The sequence below is a fragment of the Hemicordylus capensis genome, chromosome 14, assembly GCF_027244095.1.
Source record: "Hemicordylus capensis ecotype Gifberg chromosome 14, rHemCap1.1.pri, whole genome shotgun sequence".
In the NCBI taxonomy this organism is placed as follows: Eukaryota; Metazoa; Chordata; class Lepidosauria; order Squamata; family Cordylidae; genus Hemicordylus; species Hemicordylus capensis.
Window position 1 is genome coordinate 18,493,018 of NC_069670.1, and position 21,592 is coordinate 18,514,609.

The 21,592-nt window shown below is 52.2% G+C and overlaps 1 protein-coding gene across 7 annotated transcripts in view; it reads left to right on the top strand.

Moving 5' to 3' along the window:
* Positions 1-21,592, top strand: part of KIRREL1 (kirre like nephrin family adhesion molecule 1) — a 196,595-nt gene that overhangs the window by 61,988 nt on the left and 113,015 nt on the right. For 4 of the 7 annotated variants that reach the window (XM_053277807.1, XM_053277808.1, XM_053277810.1 and 1 more), the window contains 3 exons: positions 836-981; positions 5,351-5,445; positions 13,884-13,977. Coding sequence is in view for 3 of the 7 variants with exons in the window: in XM_053277804.1 (XP_053133779.1) it covers positions 9,868-9,906; positions 13,884-13,977 (133 nt within the window). In the remaining 4 variants the exon portion in view is untranslated. Of the gene's footprint in view, positions 1-835; positions 982-5,350; positions 5,446-9,703; positions 9,907-13,883; positions 13,978-14,438; positions 15,971-21,592 lie in introns of those variants that run through there. The other 3 variants (XM_053277804.1, XM_053277805.1, XM_053277806.1) reach the window with 3 other exon arrangements.

The window sequence follows — 21,592 nt, forward strand, 5'->3', positions numbered from 1 at the left end:
GGCCATGAGCGTGATCTGCAGCTAATGGCTGCCTCTTTAAAGAACAGGAGCAGGGCCGATGTAAAAGTTGGCAACCCCAACAAGTGGTTAGGCCAGGGCTATGATTATATGGGGTGAATGAGGTACTGGATGAAAGCATGGAAGGTGTGCATTGCTGATGTACAATGTTTTGCCAATAAACACTTTGATAATAATTGCCAATAAATACTTTGCTCTCCAAAGTATCAGGGAAACATGACAAATGCAGGACTCCCCACCGTCAAAGCTGCACTGCAGGATCTCTAATCAGCTGACTGCAAGAAGCCCTCTTCCCAGTTATGGTCTCAGCCCTGGTCTAAACATACAGCAGGATGAGGCCCTGGAGTGGGCTGAACCACTTCAGCTGCCATGTGGAACATTTCATGATTGAATACTTCCCTGCATGGGAAAGAACCCCTTGCATGTAGAAAGTTGGACTGCCAGGAAATAAGCACATCTCTGCTTGATGAACTAGGTTTCTTTTTTTAACCTGCAGGGATTTTCATTCATTCATTCATTTGGCACATTCCAGGGCGGCATTCCCCATCTGTGCTCCAACATGGCATGGTCCATGCTACCAACTCAGCTGCCAAGGTGCATGGGAATAGCTTAAGGAAATCTCGTCTGCTCAGAAATGGAGGCAAAGCTGTCAGGATCCGAGGGGATGGGGTGAGGAGAAAGGCCTCCTCTGTTTTAGGAAGTCAGACTGTGAGAATGAATGAATAAATGGTGTGTGGATATGCATGAGCGTAAAGGGGAGAACAGGATACAGCGAAGGTTTTTGCCAATATATAACACACCCGTGATTTTGTTTCAGGTTGCCAATAGATGTGTATTCCTGCCTGTTACGAAAAGAGGCTCCACCCTCCAATCCAGTTCAGACATGGTGAGGGGCAGCACAGTTCCCGCCTCTGCTTCCTTCCCCTGCACTTCAGTGCACTGGGCTGAAACACCGGATGGGAGGTAAACGTTACATTTTGGCCTTTGAATGATAGATATAAAACGTCCCCTTTCCAGATGTCTCTAGTAATCTGCCTTGGGCTCGACTCCTATCACGTTTCAGCTTTTGAGGTGGAGTGGAGATGCCTCAACCATCTGTAGGTAAAAAGGTCACACATCCTGAATAGGAGGGTACGAAAGCCCCTCTTCTGGCTATCCAGAGGACGTCTGTCTTGGCCTCTGTGCTGTATCAAATCCCATCTTTCTTACTAAGGGGGGAATACATGGCCTATTGGGAGTCTCTTTTGGAGCCACCCTATTTTCAGACATTTCTGTGAATGCTTCAGAGCACCAAACTTCAGATCTCTAAGTCACTAGGAGTTATCTGGGGGTGGGGTGGGGTTGGAAAAATCCCATGATCCTTTCGAGATCTTGTAGCAGATTCCCGCACTGAGCAGGAGCCTGGATTAGAATATATATCTTCAAGGTCGCTTCCCACTCTAAAATGCTATGACTTAACAATAACATTAAAAAGATGAAGGGACATTTATCTCGGGTAAGGGAGGGGGAAATGTTGTAGTCCACCCTCCACCCACTGCCGAACCAGAGGCATGTAGATTTCCCAGAAGGGCAGCTTGACTGCAGCAGGAAGTGTCTAAAGCAGGGTTTCTTAACCTTGGGCCCCCAGATGTTGATGGACTACGACTCCCAGAATCCGCAGCCATGTCCAGCTTGTGGCTGGGGATTCTGGGAGTTGTAGTCCATCAACATCTGGGGGCCCAAGGTTAAGAAACCCTGGTCTAAAGTTAAGCCGTTTTGAGCACCGCTCCAAAGGGCGACTTTTAAAGATGTGCAGTAACTGAAAATCGCCAGGAGCCAAGCTGAATAATGCCATGGGCTGTATAAATGGCACCTTCTACTACTCTGAACATTTATATACCACTTTTCATCAAGAGTTTCCAAAGCGGTTTACATAGAGAAATAGAAAATAAAAGATGGCTCCCTGTCCCCAAAGGGCTCACAATCTAAAAAAGAAACATAAGATAGACACCAGCAACAGCCACTGAAGGGAGGCTGTGCTGGGGATGGAGAGGGCCAGCTGCTCTCCCCCTGCTCAAGAAAGAGAATCACTACTCTAAAAAGGTGCCTCTTTGCTCAGTTAGCAGGGCAAACTTCTGTCGCCATCCTGATGTCGTCGCTGTAAAAAGTGCCCCCATATGAACTGATTTGCTACGTGTAGCAAAGCTGTGGTGGGGGAAAACTCATGATCGCTACCAAGAAATCCACTTTGAAAATATTAGGGAAAGTGTATCTTGGGTAAGGGAGGAAAATGCAGTAGATTTCCGCCCCCTCCCTACTGGAACATTCCTCAAAACCAGCTTCTTAGAAGTTCCCCACTTTCTCTCCCATGCACACATGTTTAGCTGCCTCCCTCACCGCCTTCCTGCAGCTGCCTCTTCTGAGGGCAAATACATTTGCAGGGATGATGATGCCGCGCAGCATGAAGGGTTGTGACATGTGTTTGACTGCCAAGGCCGGCTGCGGACGAACTGCTCTACTGCATGTAGCAAGGTCTCAGGTCCCCCGAGCCAAAAGCCGACACATTTCTTGTGCTGTTTGAGCACCAGTCCCTGGAGCGAGAATGGCAGGAACGGACCGTGTTCTGGGGCCGTGTTCGCATTGCAGGCGTTCTCCCTACACAGAGGGAAGGAAGAACCACAGCTGTGCTGCAGCATCTCACAAGGTGGTTTTGATTATAGCCAGTTCGGCCAGAGGGCCTCACAAGCTGACAAAGCTCTTCATCTGGTTCCCCGGTCTTCAACGCCTTAATAAACCACCCGATTTGCCCAACTCTGGCTCTCCTGCAGAGGTTGGACTACAACTCCCATCATGCCTTGCTACTGGCCGTTGCAGCTGGATTTGCCCAACTCTGGCTCTCCTGCAGAGGTTGGACTACAACTCCCATCATGCCTTGCTACTGGCTGTTGCAGCTGGATTTGCCCAACTCTGGTTCTCCTGCAGAGGTTGGACTACAACTCCCATCATGCCTTGCTACTGGCCGTTGCAGCTGGAGGCGGTGGGAGCTGTAGTCCCACTGAGCAGGAGGGCCAGAGTTCTGCAGCCCTGGTATACAGAGATGCCTTCTCGTCCCCCTCACCTGGCCTCGGGACTTTGCACATTGAATTGGTTGTGCATTCCTATTGGTTCCACTAATGCTGCTACTGCCCCCTGCAGGATGGCTGCAGCACTGCTCCATTTCGGGCGGCAGGCTTGAGACCCAAGCCCTTTCACAGCGATGGGAACACAGGGAAATCTTGAGGAGCAACTCCTCACATAATTTGAGGACAGATTTAGGTTTGGTGGTGGGGGAGTTTAGTTTAAGGGGGGGGGACTTTTCAAACACTTGTGGGGTAGGGGTAGATCTGCACCTCTGCCTTTCAACAGGATTAAAACGTCCCCTGTTTGCATTCTTGCCCCACAAGCCATTTTTTCAGAAGAATACGCCTACCAATAAATTTGTACCCTGCTTTTCTGCAAAAATCAGTGTGCAAAGTGACTTTGCCAAAAGTTGTTGGTGATTGCAAAGCAATGAAACTGATCAAAAGTTCAACATTGATATTACAACTGAAGCAGTAAACCTGCTTACTTACTACATTTACTGTATATCCCGCTCTTCCTCCAAGGAGCTGAGAGGGGTGTACATGGTTACATTTATGCTCACAACAACCCTGTGAGGTAGGTTAGACTGAGAACTGAATGAACTGGCTCAGAGTCGCCCAATGAGTTTCATAGCTACTGTTTCCCTGGTCCTACTCCAACATTCTGACCGCTACAACATCACACCGGCTAACCAATGAGGCAACAGATTAAATGAGTCTGAACACACCAGATATTAAAGTTAAGGTAAACTTGTGCCATCGAGTCGGTCTCAACTCCAGGCTGGCGACCACAGAGCCCGGTGGTTGTCTTGGGTAGAATACAGGAGGGGTTGACCATTGCCAACTCCTTCGCAGTATGAGATGATGCCTTTCAGCATCTTCCTATATCGCTGCTGCCCAATATAGGTGTTTCCCATATTCTGCGGGGATTCGAACCGGCAACCTCTTACACCCAAGGCAAGTTAATTCTCCACTGTGCCATTAGGTGGCTGGAACTGAATATCCCACATATTGTTTTATTTAATTTTATTTAAATAAAATTTATTTATTTATTTATTAGTACATTTATATACCGCCCCATACAAAAAGTCTGTAGGCAGTTCATAGTATAAACCAATTAAATCATTAACCTAATATATGATAGAGGAAGGGAGGAGGAAACCATGTTACCTTTCATCCCTCCTCCTCCTCCGGGGTTTGGCAAGCTGTGTGCTCCAGCTTCAGGGAGGGGAAGCCCACGGCCTTGACAGTGACTATATGGCGTGAATGGACATGCTCCGTTCCTCTCTGTAATGATTCCAAGATTCTGATGTGCCTTTGATTAAATTCTGGTTCGGAAGGACTTTTGGATTCCGAAATGGGTTTGGGTTTTGCACACATGGCCTAAATGGGGAAATAAATCGTGGGTTTGTTCACCCAACCATTAGGCACCCAACCATTAAATGGGCTGACGTGGACTCCGACAATGTCATCCTATAGCTTTTACGGAGCATATAACTAAGGTAGGAGGAAACACCATAGGAGCCTCCGCCTGCCCTCCACACCATCAATTTCCCCTCCTCTGACCCAGCTTTTAACTCACACATGACCAAAAACTGGAAATGTGCACAACTCTCAAAGTGGGACGGTCGGGTGAACAAGCCTTCCTTTTTTTAAAAACCCCACTAATTAAAGAAACCACCATTTCCATGTATTTTATATTCTGCAATTGTACCATTGAGCTTGCAAAGATAACAAAAATATCATAAAGACTAGGGTGCCTTTTAGTGGGGACCGTTCATTTTTTAAATTTGCTTTCGGTGTGTTGTTTATCGCAAACAAACAAAAAGGGAGCAAGAAGAATCCCACCACCTGCCTTTCAAGATGCCGCAACTGTTTGTCCAGAATAATAACGGATATCAGCATTTTGAGTTCTGCTCCAGGAAATATCCCCACAGAACCTCAAAATCTGGGTCAGAGAATCTGGTAGAGGCAGGTTCCATAAGCATATCTCTAATTATATATAACTAAACGAGTGTTCCCTCGGATAGTTGTGTGGAGAGGGGCTAACCTCTCCTCCACAAATGGCTCTAGAGGCCACCCTGCCCGGCCTGTCGATCTGTTATTGCCCATCCAACAGCAACCACTAGATGCATCCCCTGAGGAGAGGAGACGTTATTGCTTTTAATAAAATATACTTTATTTTAAGCTGCTGTTATTGCATTCATTAGTCTTGCTTGTTTCTTACTTTGCAGCTTATGACAAGCGACTCTGTGGCAGTGGAGACTTCACTTCTTCGGAACGGGCAGGAAGAGGATGTCTTGGGTGAAAATCGTGGGATTAAAAAAAGGTACTGGTTGAATTCAGTGGTTTGGTTCTCAACCGTTTGATGAAAGCCCTCTTTGAGCTTGGATTGGAACAGAACCCAACACAATACATCACAGGTTTAGAATTAGAGGTTGCAGGGGCGTAACAAGGTTGGAGTGGGCCCAGAGACAAAATTTTAAAATGCCCCCCACCGTCACTGCCTTCCTCTAAATTTTTTTTAAAAAATAGTCAAGGAAGCTTGGGCGGGTGTTGGGTGGGGGGAGACATGTCTCTGCCCCCCGCAAGGCAGGGAGCCCCAAGACAATGGTCTCCCCTTGCCCTATTATAGTTACGCCCCTGAGGGGTTGAATGAAGCCTGAGATGGGGGTATTTTTATTTATTCCAAGGAGACCAAAGCAGTGTACATATTTATCCTCACAACCACCTTGGGAGGTAGGTTAGGCTGAGAGATAAACGGACTGGCCCAGAATCACCCAGTGGATGAATGGGGATTCAAACTTGGGTCTCCGCAGTCACAGTCCAGCACTCTAACCCCTACACCATGTATGCTTGACCTTGAAAGGTGGCTGAAACCACTTGATTTCTGTGTGCATAGACCGCGTTACACATGAAAAAGGTAATGGCTGGGAGGTACCTGAAGCTGCCACTTTGCTTCTGCTAAGCAGGTCTCTGTCTGGTCAGTGCATGGATGGGTGATCACTTGGGAACCTCACAAATGCCAGCCGGTTGAATCCCTGACAGCATCTCTAGGTAGGGCTGAGAAGGACTCCTGTCTGGACTGGAACCTTGGACAGCTGCTGCCAGTCAGGGTAGACAATCCTGAGCTAGATGGACCACGGGTCTGAGTACAAGGCCGCTTTCCTATGTAATGCCATTTCGAGTTAATGTGATGGATTACAAGTAGGACTGAAATGCAATTCAGTGAGTAACACCTGAAACGTAAATGCTTCTCAGCGAAGTGCTGGTTAACATTTTTGGCTGCCAGTTCCCCAAGGTAGAGAAATACATTAATGGATTTGAATCGAGGCTTGGTGACTAGCAGGTCAACAGACTATATTTTAAACCATTTGTAGCAAAGTAACCTGAAAGTTCTGTGTCCTGGTTCTTACACTCATTTGAATCTAGGTTTAACATGGGTTATTGACGTTAGCATGATTCTGTGAAACCACACCAAGGTGGTTTGTGGTCTGAGATGAATCTCAGATTTTCACCTTGGTGTGGATTCACACAATGATGCTAATGCTGGTAACCCACATTAAACCTAGATTTGAACAACTGTGTGAGCCAGGCCTGTCTGTGATGACTGATAATCCTTCCTTCACACATACAAGTCACAACCCTAATTTATATTCCACCATTCTTCCACCATGGAATTGAAGTTGGCATCCATGAGGTTGTTCCCAGCCATCTCCTCTCTACACACCTAGTGGTAGGGGTGTGCATGGACCAGTTGGTACAGTTTGATCTGAATTTGAACCAAATTTGGACCGAACCACAGGTAGACAAACCGGTTCGGTTGAACTGACTCAAATACATTTGCATTCGAACTACTCGAACCAGCCCGGTTCGCAGCAGATCGGTTTACAATCAAATTGGTCCATGCACACCCCTACCTAGAACCCAGCCTCCTTAGCCAGGGGTGGCCCAAGGTACTGAGGTGAGGCCCCAAATGTTACCTTGCTCCACGATCCTGGTGGGGGCCAGCTCCCTTTCAACACCGACCCCTGCAAGCTTTGAAAGTGGCACGGGGGGTGGGAGGGTTGCCAGCAGCCTCCTCTTCTCTCCTTGTGCTTCTTGCAAGCTTTGTAAGGAGGGTGAGGGGAGACGCTCCTTGCAAGGGTCTGATTGGTCCTGAAGAGCTGGTAGCAGTGGGCGGCATCTTGCCACCTTGCTGGTGCCTCAATAATCTGCCACCTGAGGCCACCATGTCACCGTGCCTCATCAAAGAGCCGCCCCTGTCCTTAGCTGTATGGTGCATCCTCCGACCAGGTCCCGGGACATACACGTGCGAACCAAACCTGTATCTTGCAGAGCTCTGGCAAGGAGGCCGCTCTCCCCGCAGCTCTCCTCTCTGCAGCCCCCCTCCCGCCTTTGGATCCCCGAAACAGATTATTCTCGCCTCACCTGTTAATTGGTTCAACCAACACAGCTAATTGTCTAAAAATATCCTTCGCTGGCTCAAGGTCTTTGCGCTAATGAAAGAAAAAGGAATGCGGAGGGAACCCAGGAGGAGTCTCCGAGGAGTGTGAGCGGCGCCTGTTGGCGTGCCTTGTGTGCGAGCGTGTGCCCGCGCGAGGCACACAGCTGGGATGTGGCCATTGCGGCGGCCCAAGCGGGCACTCCGGAGCCGCCTTGCTTCGGAAGACGGCTGGTGGACGGAGCGTGTCTCTTCCTGGAAGGCTCTTTCCCAAGCAGCGCAGCCCATTCCCTCTGCTGCTCACTGATCTCTCCGTGGAAAAGGGCAGGCACCTCCAAATCCACTGGCCAGTGGCTCGTGCCCCCCAGCCTTCTAGCGAGCAGGACGCCCAGCACCACACAGATCTCCTCCCCAGAGGTCTCGTGCCCAGGACCGCTTTTGAGAAGGGAAGAGACGGCAGGAATCCTTTCCGAGCAGTCGGAGGGGGCTCCCCCTGTTTCTCACCCTCTCCGTACCCCAGGGCAAAGGACAGAAGACCCCTTTCTCACCTAGCCCCTGTGCCCGAAAAGGATCTGGGGGGAGAGAGGGGATTGGCGGCGACCACAAAGAATCGCTGGCGACTGAGCTAAGCCCAGATTTGTGGATCCCTGGAAAAGGGAAACAGCGCTTCCCTCTTCCTCTCATGAGCGTCAGATGGACACAATGAGGGGCTATTGAGCGGAAGCCCGCACTGTCCACCCTGCCCTTGGAAGAGTGGCGCTCTCACATGGTTTTCCTGGGGGTGGGGAGAGGGAGAGGGAGAGAGAGAGCACGCAACCTGATCAGAGCTGACACGTAGGGAACTTCTTGCCTGGCTCTTAATTGATTAATCAATCCATCAATTAAATAGTTCAGGACACTTAGTGGTCAGCAGCAGGAGGACTCAAGCCGTGGGGCTTAGCCGGCAGGATCCTCTGGTGGCGTCTCCCTCCCGCCTGACTCTCCACAAAAGGCGAGGGGAAGAAAGCTGGGGGAGTCAGAGGTCCTCCCGCATCTGCCCTCTAGGGTGCCATTGACTTCTTCTTGGAGTGTGGCTGCCCATAGATGTGGGCAGAAACATCGCTGGAGTTTACTTAAGGGAGCAGTCCTTCTCCGTTTCTCTAAATGGGAACCACCTAGAGCCTTTGGAGTCGGGCAGGATAGAAATTAAAGAAATGAAAATAAATAATGGGTTCTGGGCGGTAGACTGCCGCTAAACATGCAGGCTCCATTTCGGCCACCTGCCTGAGGGAGGGGGTTCAGTCCTGAGTGGCCCCCAAGCTAGACGGAGGACTTGTAGTACAGCGGCTATGCAGACAGAGAGCCCCAATTCAGCTGCTGGCATCTGCAAGCGAAGTAGTTGAGAGAGACCCCCTCCAGGGACGTGGCCAACCTCTCTGGCTGTGGTTGGAGTACAACACCCATCGTCTCCAGTCACGACAGTCTTTGGCCATTGTGGCGGAAGGTGACGGGAGTTGCCATCCAAACACCTCTGGGGATCCTGAGTTGGCAACCGCTTTGAGGGCGTTCCCTTCCTAGAAACCTTGCAACCAGTGTTCCCTGTAAGAGGGAGTCCCAGATGTTGTTGACTACAACTCCCAGCATCCCCAGCTGCAATGGTCTTTTGCAGGGGATTGTGGGAGTTGTAGTCCACAGCATCCGGGAATTCCTCCTGCAGGGAACACTGCTTGCCACATCCCGAAGTGTTTTCGAGTGTGACAGGAATGCGGAGGAACATCATTTTGATGTCAAGAGGAAGCCATCTACAACACTCCTTGGAGGACCAGGCCAACCTCACAGAGGCGAAGCGAGGCTGCCGCCATGTCCCATTTCTGTCACCAGAGGGCAGCAGCGAGCTTTCGTCCCGAATTTCCCTTAGGGGTGTGAAGGGGGAAAGGTCAAACTTTCTCTGCTCCGTCCAGTCCAGGGAGGCTGCTCTTAATAACCCTGGCGGGCCGGCAGGGAGGGAAAGGGACATGATCCTCGGGAGCCGTGGGAATTAAATCGCCCATGCCTGCCTCTTCCCAGCACCTCACAATGAGCTGCTGGGGTTGGGGGAGCTGCCGTGTTGTCATGGAGACCACCGCTTGAGATGCCTGGGGCGAGAAAGAAACCTAGATTCCCTTTTTCTCCCCCCCCCACACCCACCAGCAAATCTCCAGGGGACGGGGGGGGGCAGGGCAGGAGAGGGTCACCAGCTTCAGAGAAGACGTCTCTTTGAAGTTTTGCATTCGGGGGAGAGCAAAGCCCATTAGGAGCCGCGGCCAGAACTTTTGAAAGTCGGCCCCAATGGGCAAGCAGGACGTGCGTGTGCTGCGTAGGCTGCAGGTAGGCCCCCAAGTGCCGAAAGACGAAGCTGAATGTCCGTGGCTAGCCGTGTGGATGAATCCTTTGGGGCAGGGCGGGGAGACCCTCTAGCAGTGGTGCTGACTGGCACCCAAACTCTGTACACACCAGGCGCTGCCCATGTGGACATCAGTCACAACTTGGCCACGTGGGAGTCTTTCTGTATAGTGGTCCCCAAACACAAAAGGCCCAGGAGGGCGTTTACAGGGAAGGGGAGACCATTTCTCCCCCTAGCTCAACTTGCCCGCCCCTCTGTTTGTCTCCCCCAGTGCTGGATGCAGATCCCTCGCAGGGCTGAGAGCACTTACTGCACGCAAGATCAAAACCAAAGGTCCATCTCATTAAGCCCGTGGCCAGTTTCCTTTGAATCTAGATAGAAGCCAGGCCCGAAATTTAGGAGCCAGACAATGGACCCTCAGCCAAATTACAGGTCTTCACGATGGACCTCTTTGGGGTGGGTGTGTAAATGGGCTTCTCTTCATCCCAAGTAGCACAGGACAGAAACAGGGCTGCCTAGGACAAATAAAGTTTGTATTTAACAATTTCACCTCGGGATATCCTAGTCTAGGCGCCACGGTTAAATTTCTAGCTGGCGTGGCTCCTAAGCGCCTGGGATTTGTCAAGCCCTGGCCTACTGCAGCATCCTGCTTCCCACAGGGGCCAATCAAATGCCTCTGAGAAGCCCGCAAGCAGGGAAGGAAGGCCACCACCCTTCTTATTTGTTCCCCAGCAACAATTATTTTGAGGTAGACTGCCTTTGCACTGGAGGTTCCATTTATCTATCATGGCTAGCACACGCTAGATTGGAAGGAGGGAAGGAAGGAAGGAGCCTCTGTTTTTACTTTATAAACAACCTCTGTATTTTTCAATAATTTCCCCTCCTCTGGGAATGTATTGTGCACAAGAAAGGTCCTGCTGTAATAGGTCAAAAATTCCAGCTAGTCTGGCATTCTGCGGTAGCCAACCAGTGGCCTCTGGGAAGCCCACAGGCAGGGCAAGAACGCAACAGCCCGCCCCTGTTATTGCCAACCCTAGCAGCTGCTATTCAGAGGTAGAGTGTCTCCACACATGGAAGTTCCATTCCTATCATGGCTAATAAGAACATAAGGAGAGCCCTGTCTAGTTGGTTCAGACCCAAAGATCCCCCTAGTCACGCATCCTGCTTACCACAGTGGCAAACCAGATGCCTCTGGGAAAGCCCACAAGTGGGGCGTGAAAGCAAGCGCCCCCCCCCCCCCCCACCCCCACCCCGTCATCACTCCTCAGCAAGTGATCGAACCGGCATGTGCTGACTGGAGTCTCCTCTTTTCCCGTTCCCTAGAAGCTGTGCACTCCACCGACACGTTTTAAATTTGCAAAGCCAAGAGTGCAGACTCAGGATATCTGACCAGTTAAGGCGTCATTAATCTGTGTTAAATGACCCTGAGTTTGCAACTCTTAACAACTTGAGAGCCGCCTCGGAGGATCAGGCAAAAGTCCACTGAGCCCAGTGTCCTTGGCAGGAAGCCCAGCAGCCCTTGGCTGGCCCAGCAGTAACTGGCTTGTAGTCTACAGCAGTGGGTGGCCCAGGGTATAGCGAGGCACCAAATGCTGCCTTGCCCCATGTCTTGATGGGGGCCAGCCCCTTTTCAAAACAGCCCTGCAAGCTATAGAAAATGCATGGAGGGCAGGGAGAAAGGGAGATTGCCGACAGCCTCTTCCTTGAAAACTTAGGAGGGTGAAGAGAGGTGCTCCTTGGGAACATAGGCAGCTGCCATATACTGAGTCAGACCATTGGTCCATCTAGCTCAGTATTGTCTTCACAGACCTTCTCCAAGGTTGCAGGCAGGACTCTCTCTTAGCCCTATCCTGGAGAAGCCAGGGAGGGAACTGGGAACCTAGATGCTCTTCCCAGAGTGGCTCCATCCTCTAAGGGGGGGGGGACATCTTCCAGTGCTCACACTTCTAGTCTTCTTTCATATGCAGTCAGGGCGGACCCTGCTTAGCTAAGGGAACAAGTCATGCTTGCTACCGCAAGACCAGCTCTCCTCTGGGAAGTCTGCAAGGGCCAGATTGCTTCCAAAGAGCTGCTCTGAGGGCCACAGCTGGAGACTCTTTGCCACCCTGCTGGTGCCCCAATATTCTGCCGCCTGAGGCAACGGACTCATCTTGTCTTAGAAAAGGGCTGCCCCGATAGTCCACTAGAGATGTGCACGGAACCGCAGAGGTGTGGTTCGATGCCGGGTGTGTCTGAGTGCCTCTTTAAGGGTGGGGGAAGAGTGCGCTTTCCCCCTGCCGGCACTCCATTTTTAGCGAAATCCATGGGGCGGCAGCGTACCTCCCTGCCGCCCTTTCCCCTGTTCTTGGCTGGAAGTATCGCCTGCACGTGTACCCATTGCGTGCGCAGTGGGCGCACGCACGCACAGGCAATACTTCTGGCCAAGAACAGGGGAAGGGGCGGCTGGGAGGTACGCTGCCGCCCCATGGATTTTGCTAAAAACGGAGCGCCGGTGGGGGGAAAGCGGCGGGAGGGGTAAGTGCACCCTCCCCCACCCTTATAGAGGCACCACCATCCTGGCGTCGAACCTTCGAGCCAGTGCCGCCTTCGAACCGGTTCGGAGGCCTTTAGAATGGCCTCCGGACCGGTTCGTGCACATCCCTTTAGTCCACTAGCTGATCCACCTTCTACCAGTTCCTGGTATAGCAGAGAGGGTGTCGGATCGATGCCATTGCTTTTCCTTTAAAAAAAAAAAAAAATTATTAATTTGATGCCATTGCTTTTCCAAGATCCTGCAACCTGTTTATTTGTTCTTCATATTGTAAACCACCTTGGGTGCATGGGTCAAGGCAGAAATGTGGACTATAAATGCAACACCCCTGCTAACTGGGCAAAGAGGCACCTTTTACCGTGATGATTCTCTTTATTTAGCAGGGGGAGAGTAACTGGCCCTATCCACTCCCAGCACAGTACCTCCAGTGACTGTTGCTGGTGTCTATCTAAAGTTTCTTTTTAGATTGTGAGCCTTTTGGGGACAGGGAGTCATCTTATTTGTTTGTTATCTCTCTTTGTAAACCGCCCTGAGCCATTTTTGGAAGGGCGGTATAGAAATCGAAATAATAATAATAATAATTACTACAACCACCACCACCACCACCAGTATTGATGATAAAATTCAGCCATCCCAGGTCCTTGGGAAGGACTCGATGTCTGGATAAAACAAGCCAGTCAATAACACCTGTCTGACTGTGTAAACAAGAAATAAATAACAACAACAACAACAACACCACACACAGGCCCAGATTCCATTGCACCATGAATTCCATTTCACAGTGAAATAATAATTATCTTTATTGCACTACAAAAATAATTACAGCGATAATCATCTTTCAGCCTAGCCTACCTTGCAATACTGCTGTGAAGACGAAATGGAGTAACTCTATATGCCCTGGTCTCCCTAGAGAAGGGATACAAAGATGCTAAAATAATTAAGGCTCTCGGACTGGATCTGTTTAATACTGGCACATTTTGTCACTCACATGGTCTGAATTTATACTTCTCCTGAGTCAGACCATTGGTCCATCTAGCTCAGTATTGTCTACACAGACTGGCAGCGGCTTCTCCAAGGTTGCAGGCAGGAGTCTCTCTCAGCCCTATCTTGGAGATGCTGCCAGGGAGGGAACTGGGAACCTTCTGTATGCAGGCAGGCAGATGCTCTTCCCAGAGCGGCCCCATCCCCTAAAGGGAATTTCTTACAGTGCTCACACATGTATTCTCCCATTCAAATGAAAACCAGGATGGGCCCTGCTTAGCAAAGAGGCCAATTCATGCTTGCTACCACAAGACCAGTTCTCCTCCCTAATCTTTCAAAAGATAAGCTTCTGGGGGCTTAAGCCAGGGTCAAAGTAATCCCCTTTTATATCCCCGGCTGTGGATACTCTGCTCATGCTCAGGAGTATTGTTTTCTCCAATCTGCCTACAGGTGCAAGCCAGAGAGTCTACATCCAGCAGCCAGTGCCATGATGTGGAGGGATTTGGGATTGAGGCTCACCATCGCCTTCCAAAACGGGCTCGCTGTAAGTTCAGAGATGAAAACCAACCGTTGAAAGGCCTTTTTTTTTTGCAAAGTGGTTGCATGAACCCAGCCGGTAGGTAACGTTGGGAGGGCAGAGAGACTCTGGCAAAGAAGGAAAGACATTTTAATTGCTCCAGGGCCTGGAATAGGAGGTGGCTGGGTGGAGAGCTGGCCCTATGCTAAGCAGGGCCTGCCCTGGTTTGCATTTGAATGGGAGACTACATGTGAGTGCTGTGAGACATTCCCCTTAGGAGATGGGGCTGCTCTGGGAAGAGGATCATCTGCCTGCTTGCAGGCAGAAGGTTCCAAGTTCCCTCCCTGGCAGCGTCTCCAAGATAGGGCTGAGAGAGATTCCTGCCTGCAGCCTTGGAGAAGCCGCTGCCAGTCTGTGTAGACAATCCTGAGCTAGATGGACCATGGGTCTGACTCACTCTATGACAGCTTCCTATGAACCCTCTCCTCTCTCCTCCCATCCCGCCCCGTCAGTTAGGCTCTTTGGGTCCCAGGGGCCATTCTGCACCGTCAGCGGGAGACTTCTCAGACAGACTCTGACAAAACAGATGGTGGCTGAACACCCGTCCCGGAATGATCCCCCGTCCCCGAATGATCCAGCAACTCCCACCTGAAAACAAAAACAAGGAGAGCCATAGTGCCCTGCAGCCCAATCCGAGCCACGTTTTGATTTACAATGGGCCCTAAAAGGCAAAGTGTGCCTACTCCCATGTAAAGCAGGGACTGGCCCACAGCCACAAACCCCGAATCTGTGTGCGTGCTCAGCACGGTCTCACCATTTTATTTATAATAATCCTGCCCTTTCCCCGAGGGTCTCAGTACATGCCCCCCTCCATTTTATCCTCACAACAACCCTGCAAGGTAGGCCAGGCTATGAGAGAGTGACTGGCCCAATACCTAGCAATACGGTATGTAAAATATCTGCCCTACTACCTTACTGGGTTGTTTTGAGGATAAATTGGAGCCTCTCTCTTAGCCTAGACTCCAAGTGGGAATTTGAACCTGGTTCCCCACACTGCTAGTCTAACCAAGTAGGCCTGTTGGGATCTCATCTCATCCAGGGCTACTTGGTTGGGGGTCTGATCCCATGGATGGGGATTGTGATGACCCCATGCAGGTTTACTTAGAAGTAAAGTCTCACTGTCTTGAAGGACTGCAGTCTCAAACTTGCAATCTCATGTAAACTTCCTGGGATGAAGGCCCATCAGCTCCACGAAACGCAGTGGAGAGCTTACTCCCGAGGAAACCTGCCCAGGCTCGCTCCCTAACTCCGTCCAGGGCTGCCGGCTTACGCCGGGCTTAAACCCCACTGCGGCCAACGAGGCTTCCTTGCGAGTAAATCTACTTAACAGGGTGGTTAAATTCCCGACCGCAGTGGGGTTGACTCCCAAGGAAGGATCGCAAGTTAAGCCTGCAGAGCCCCCGACGCCCGGAAAGGCCGCCTCTTGGAACGCCACGAGGAGGAAGCCCGCGGCCGCGTGCAGAGAGGGCGCAGAGGGAGGAAGAGCGCCCCTGGGTGGGCCCCGCGCCGGCCGCGTTCACACGTGCGGGAACTTTCTCCAAGTTGGCGTGGAAGGCTGCTCGGGCCGGGAGGCGGCGGGACTCCGGCCCTGGAGGCCAATCCGGAGCGCGGCGGCGGCTCCTCGCCTCTCCTCCCCCCGCTCTCCCCTGGCGATGGTTCCTTCCCTCTCTCTCCTCCTCCTCCCTCTCCCTCCATCCCTGTCTCAGTCCCAGAGTTGGCGCTTCCCCCCCTTCTTTCCCTCCCTCTTCTTTCCCCACTCCTCCTCCTCCTCCTCCGCTGCGAAGAGAGAGAGGCAGAAGCAAAAGGCGAAGCGGAGCGGATCCGGGCTGGTCCCCGCCGGGCATGGTGTAGGAGGCCCGCCCGGAGCGAGCGAGCGAGGGCAGCCCCGGCCAGCCGGGAGAGATGCTGGTCCTGGCGGTCCTCTGGATCTTCACGCGAGCCGACGCCGCTTTCGCGCAAGGTAAGGCGCCGAATCCCAATCCGGAGCAGCCGAGAGTCGGGCGGAGACGCTCGACGGCAGCGGGGGGGGGGGGGGAGCGCCTTGCGCCGCCGGAGTTCGCCCCTTCTCGTTGTGGGGAGGAGGAGGAGGAGGTCCCTGTCCCGTTTTTTTCGGGGGACGTCTGTCTGAAACTTCGCAAGGGTGGGCTTTAGTCGGGGCTCGTTCGTTGCGAGCCCGCACACCCACCCGCCCCGAAATTCCTATGGCTCTGGATTTGCCGGGTGGGGTGAGGGGGGCGCAGTTGGATTCCGAGGGAGCAAAAGCTTCCAAAGAGGGGAGTTTAGGGCAGTGGGGGGAAGAAAGGGAGAGCGCCCCCGCCCCCCAGTTCGAATTGGAAATCCGTGTAAACGCACAGGATGCAAAACCTAGCGCTCCGGGGTTAATCTAAGGCGTAGCACTTCTTCTGGCAGCCCCCGATTCTGGGGCTTTCGCTGGACTCTGGGCTAGAGGGGCCGGAAGGGGGTCGAGTGAGGCTCCTCTGGGCCTCCCTCCCCCCGTAAGTGAGGCCGAAGTTGCTGGCCCGGCAGGCCACCGAGTTCGGCGTCGGACTTGCTCTCTAGAAGGCAGGATCGCAGCCCTAATTTGGGGCGGCCGCTCCAGCAGTCCTCCGCGTGCTTCCTGGAGAGTAGGGATCCACTGGACGCGGTGGGGCTTACTCCCGAGTAAACACCTTTGGCTGCGGAGCGGAGGCGGGCTGAGCCAGCCAGCCAAAACCTTCCCCTCCATTCTTCCGTCCCCCAAACGTTTGTGGCTTGGAAGCAAAGCTGAGTCTGTGTGGTTTTTGGTTTTTGCCGGCGGGGGGTGTTTTTGCAGAGGTGGAAGTCGGGAGGTGGTTGATGATCCTGGAGGATTTGGGAGGGGGGAGAATGTGGGGCTGGGGAAAGTGGCATTGACCAGTGTGGGGGGAGATGGTTGCAGTCCAGAAAATGTGGATGGTTTTATTTTCTTTCTGGAGTCCGGAGTAAAGTTAAACACTCAGTGGGGATGTCGTACAGGCCTGGCTGGGGAGCGAGGGGGGTGAATTTTCCCGGCATCTCGACTCTTCTCCCCCCCCTCCCCAAAATCCAGCCTGGCATTAAATGTGTCTCCGGGGCAAAATAGTTGTGGGTGCCTGCCTGCGTGTGACGTCCTTCTGTGTGTGCTGCTTCCCAGCCCAGAAATGTGCATCTTGCAAAAAGGAATAATTAAACCCCAGTCACGGCCAGAGCTGCAGGGGATGGGGATGGTGGGGGGGAGAGGATGGGGATGGGTGGGTTGTGCCTGCAGGCGAATTTGGGGGAGAGGAGAGAGCGAGGCTGAGGCCGTGAGGAGGAATCTGCATATGTGACGGTGGTCTACCCACCACCTTCGCTCTTCCCCAGCATCTGCAGTTGAATTCTGGGGTGCCTCTGGAAAGCCTGATGGGATGTTGTTGCAGATGGCGGGCGTGGGGGGGGGGGAGGCAAGGGGCATTGAAGGAGAGGCTCGAATTCCCGTGGCCCAGAGTGGGTGTTGAGCTGAGGGAGATGCGCCCCTAGACGGACCTTCGAGGATGGGGGGGGGCGGGGGTGGTGGATTGCTCTTTTTTGCCCATTGTAGTAGTGGGGGAGAGAAGGAGGTGCTGATGGCTCTTTGGCTAAGCCTCGCTAGTGTCACCTTTTTAGAAGTGGGAAAGGAAATAGCTGTAGGAGGGGATTCAGGTCTGGGCACCCGAAAAGAGGGACTGTACAGGTCGTCGTGGGGTGGGGGCGAGGGGTGGGTGTGTGTGAGTTGGAACCGAGGTTCAAATAAGAAGTGAAAATACAACGTGCAGTTGCAAAGAAGGGTTTGGATTTTTGAACCTACTCTTACAACAGGCCTTAGATGTTGGGCGTCCCAAATTGGGGGCTGAAATGCTCCGTTTTCCTGCCAAATGTGGAGAAAAGGGGTGTGTATGTGATTGTGTGGTGTTGGTTTTTCATGGGGGTAAGCTGCAATACCCACCCCAGCTCCTTTCTGGCTTTGCTCAGCTGGAAGCTTTATTTGGGAAAGCATTGTGTGTGTGGGTGGGTGGGTTTCCCCAACCATGAGGACTAGCAACTTGAGATTTTTGTTACTGAGCTGGAACCACTTGATTTGTCTATTGGATGTCTGGGGTTCCTCGCTTCTTTGTGAGGAGGAGTTCCACATGGTGGTGATGAGACTGACCGGTTTGCTTGTTGGTCTTTGGTGAACTGGATTGGGGAGCAAAAAAAATGCAGTTTGGTCTTCCTCCTCAGCAAAACGGATGCTTAAAAATGTAATGTGCACCCGTGAGGAATTTGGTGTCCTTGATTCTTGTAGGTTTACATCACTTGCAACTAGTAAATGGAAGCCTGAATAGAGGGTTTTGTATTGCAGGGTGGGCAGATCCAGGTGCCTGGCTAGGTATTCGAAGTTTTGCTGCTCTTGAACATGGAGGCTCTATGGAGCTGCTTTGCAGAAGGCACAGGCGGGGTGAGACTGGGGGGAGTTTCTCTGCAGCTGTGATGGCTAGGGTGAGCCTCCATGTTCAGAAGCAGCACACCTTTGAATATCAGATGCTGGGAACAGACAGCGAGGGGAGACTGTTGCCTTCACGTCCTGTGTTTGCCAGTTGTTGGGCGAAATGGTCTTTGATCTGACCCAGAGGGGCTGCTCTGGACTGCAGGGCGTGGAGAAAATCGGTGGCCTCAAGACCTTCTGTGTGGTACCCGAGTATCATCAGCAGATCACCAGCTTCTGAACTCACTCAGGCTCAAGATAATTCAGCTGGCATTAGCTGTGCCCTGGTCTTAACCCCTTTTATTCACCCACCCCGTCATATGGATTGGAAAGGGGCCCCATACATGCCCCCGAGATGTGTGGGGAGATTGTGGCGGTGACTTGGCCTTGGGTTAACAGCCCCGCTGCTTGGAGTTGATATTTGTGTCCGGTGACTTTGGAAAAGACGGCCTGGGGCCCATAGTTGTGGGGCTGGGTGGGTGCAGAATGGGGGCTAGGACGCAAGGGAAGGATCCAGGCAATACCTCACCCAGGCAGGTTGTGCTAAAGATGCAGTTGGATGAATTGTTTGCCACCTTGGCTCTTTATCCCAGGAAGGATCTGATCTTATGCAGAAACACCTCCCTTTAAGAAGGGGGGGGGAGATCAAGTTACAGTGAGGGGGGAGAGCTGGGACCTTCATTGGCCAAGGAAGGCACAATAGAATTGGGAGGAGGGGGTGCTGATCTGTTAAGCCCCACCTCTCCCCAGTGGCCACATTCCTTTAAATTAAAGGGGGCTGGGGGGGGAGGAGTGACTTATATTTCTAGAAAGAAAATGAGTGAAATCAGGCTTTCAAAGGAGAGAGGGAACAAGAGAGAGCTTTAAAGATTAATGCCAAGCCAGACTCGGGCGGGGTGGGGGTCTGTGAGAGCCCAAATAAATTTCTGCCCCCCCCCCCCGTTTTGGGAATCTTCTCAGCTATTTGTGTGTGGGGGGGGGGGGCTACACAGAAGAGAGACGGGCTTCCTTTCAAGCAGCAAAGAGTGGATATATAATGGGGCTGGCAAGAGCCAGAGGAGAGGGGGTGGTGGAAAGAGTTATTTTTCCAAAGGCAATACATTAAATATACAAACTGGCTCGATGGGTTTGGGGTGTGGAATGAGGTGGTTTTCAAGGGGCCTTAAAGGGAGTCGGGCCCCTTGACCATCATGTCCTGGGGATCCCTGTGCATTATTTGGGGGTGGCGTGAGGGGTGCTGTTTGAGGGGAAGTGAGTTTTAAAGCCTGTTGGCCCTTTGGCTTCATGGCTATGGGGTGTGGTTATAGGGCTTTAAAGACTCTGTGTCCCCTCTAGCAGAAGATCGGCTTCCTTCTCTTATGGGGCTTCTGGAGCCAGAAGAACTGGGTGTCTTAAGTGAAACTGTATTTTCCAAGCCAGTATTTGCACGAAACCCACAAATGGCCCTTCAGATTAGCTCCCAGCCCTCCTGCACAGCAGGCGCTGCATATGGGGCGCCCTCTTAAAAAAAATGGAAGGGCTCTTCCGGAGCCTCTCGAGGGCTTTGGGGCACTAGTGATGGGGTGTCTCGACCGGGTGGCAAGGATTCCCTGCTTTGTGGCTAGAAAGAGAGAACCGAGGATTTGAGGGGAAGGTGGGGCAGACCAGGGTGTGTGCACTTTCCTCCCCTCAATGGAGGTTCAAATAAATGAGCTTGTCCTTCCTGAAGTGTGGATCTGGGCGAGAAAGGGAGAGATTTCAGGAATGAATGGGGAGGCCGTCCGGCTGGCTGCGTTGGAGACCGGAGGGGTGTATGCATTGCTGGATGAGCTTCATCACTCTTCATTTTTCACTAAATAATTTTCTGTATTTTATCTAAATGAAAGCCATTCTTCTTTCCTTTCTCCCCCCCCATTCTACACCCCCCCACAATTTCAATCACCCGGCAGGGATCTCTCCACGTTGGCATGCCACAAATTGAAATATTCATTCATTTTCGGAGCCATTCTTCCTTTTCTCTGTGCGTGCCTGTGGATTATTTTTCATCTCCTCTCTTTCAGGAGAAGGATGGGGGAAATTTAAAACAGAAAAGATTAAAGCTAATTGTTCGGGAGAGGGAGAGGGAGTGGGGAGCTGGATAGGTTGCATCTCCCGTTGGGGGATCTGGGAGGGAAAAGAGTTGCCATTCAGCTGGACATGGAAGTCATCTTTGAGGCAGCTTGGGGGCCCCTCTTCCCATCCCATGGCCCAGTCCAGGGGTGTGCAGCAGTTGCTTGGTTGCCAACTTTATTTCCTGGTGTTTCTCTTCTGCCTTTCCCCACTGGCCTGGCTCTTTTCAGGGGCAGTATCTCCTGTTGTACCCGTTGCTGGGGCCATGCCAGAGGGGAGGGCTAATACTTCATGCTTCCCCGGGGCATCTGTCTGGCTCCTTTTGGAAATGAGACCCAGCACCAGACAGATCTTAGGCCTGATAGTCATTGGCCTTTATGTCGACACGCGCCGTCGGTTGGAGGACGTCATTGCCACCAGGAACCAGTTCAGTTGGTGAGAAATGCTGTTGCCCAGTCGCCTGCAGGCGGTTCTGATTCGTCATAGGTGACCAGTTGGCAAGCCCAGCTGACCACCAGCCCGAGCAGAAAGCAAGAGCTTGCATTCTTTCTGCCGAGTCAGACCCTGGGTCCATCTAGCCGAGTCTTGTCTACACAGACGGGCAGCGGCTCTCCAAGGTTTCAGGCAGGGGTCCTTCCCTACCACTGAGCTACGGCCCCATCTCCGAAGGGCAATCTTATAGCATCCACACGTTGCCACCCATCCAAATGGGAACCAAGGCAGACCCAGCAGACAAAGGGGGCATTTCATGCTTGCTGTGCTCAGACCGGCTCTTTTAGGAGATGGGCATCCCTGTTCCCTCGGCTTGCGTCACGGTGCGGCTGCGGGAGAGCACCCCCCCCGACTCCTGTCCACCCCCAAGCAGAGCGGCATAAATATTGTGAATGGCACACTGGAGATAATAGCAGTTTGACTGCAGATTGATTAGCGCGGTGTGGAAACCGCCAGGCGGAGGCTTCCCACGCACGCCGCTCTGCCGCTTACCTGCCTGGGTCATTGAGGAGGAGGCACGGG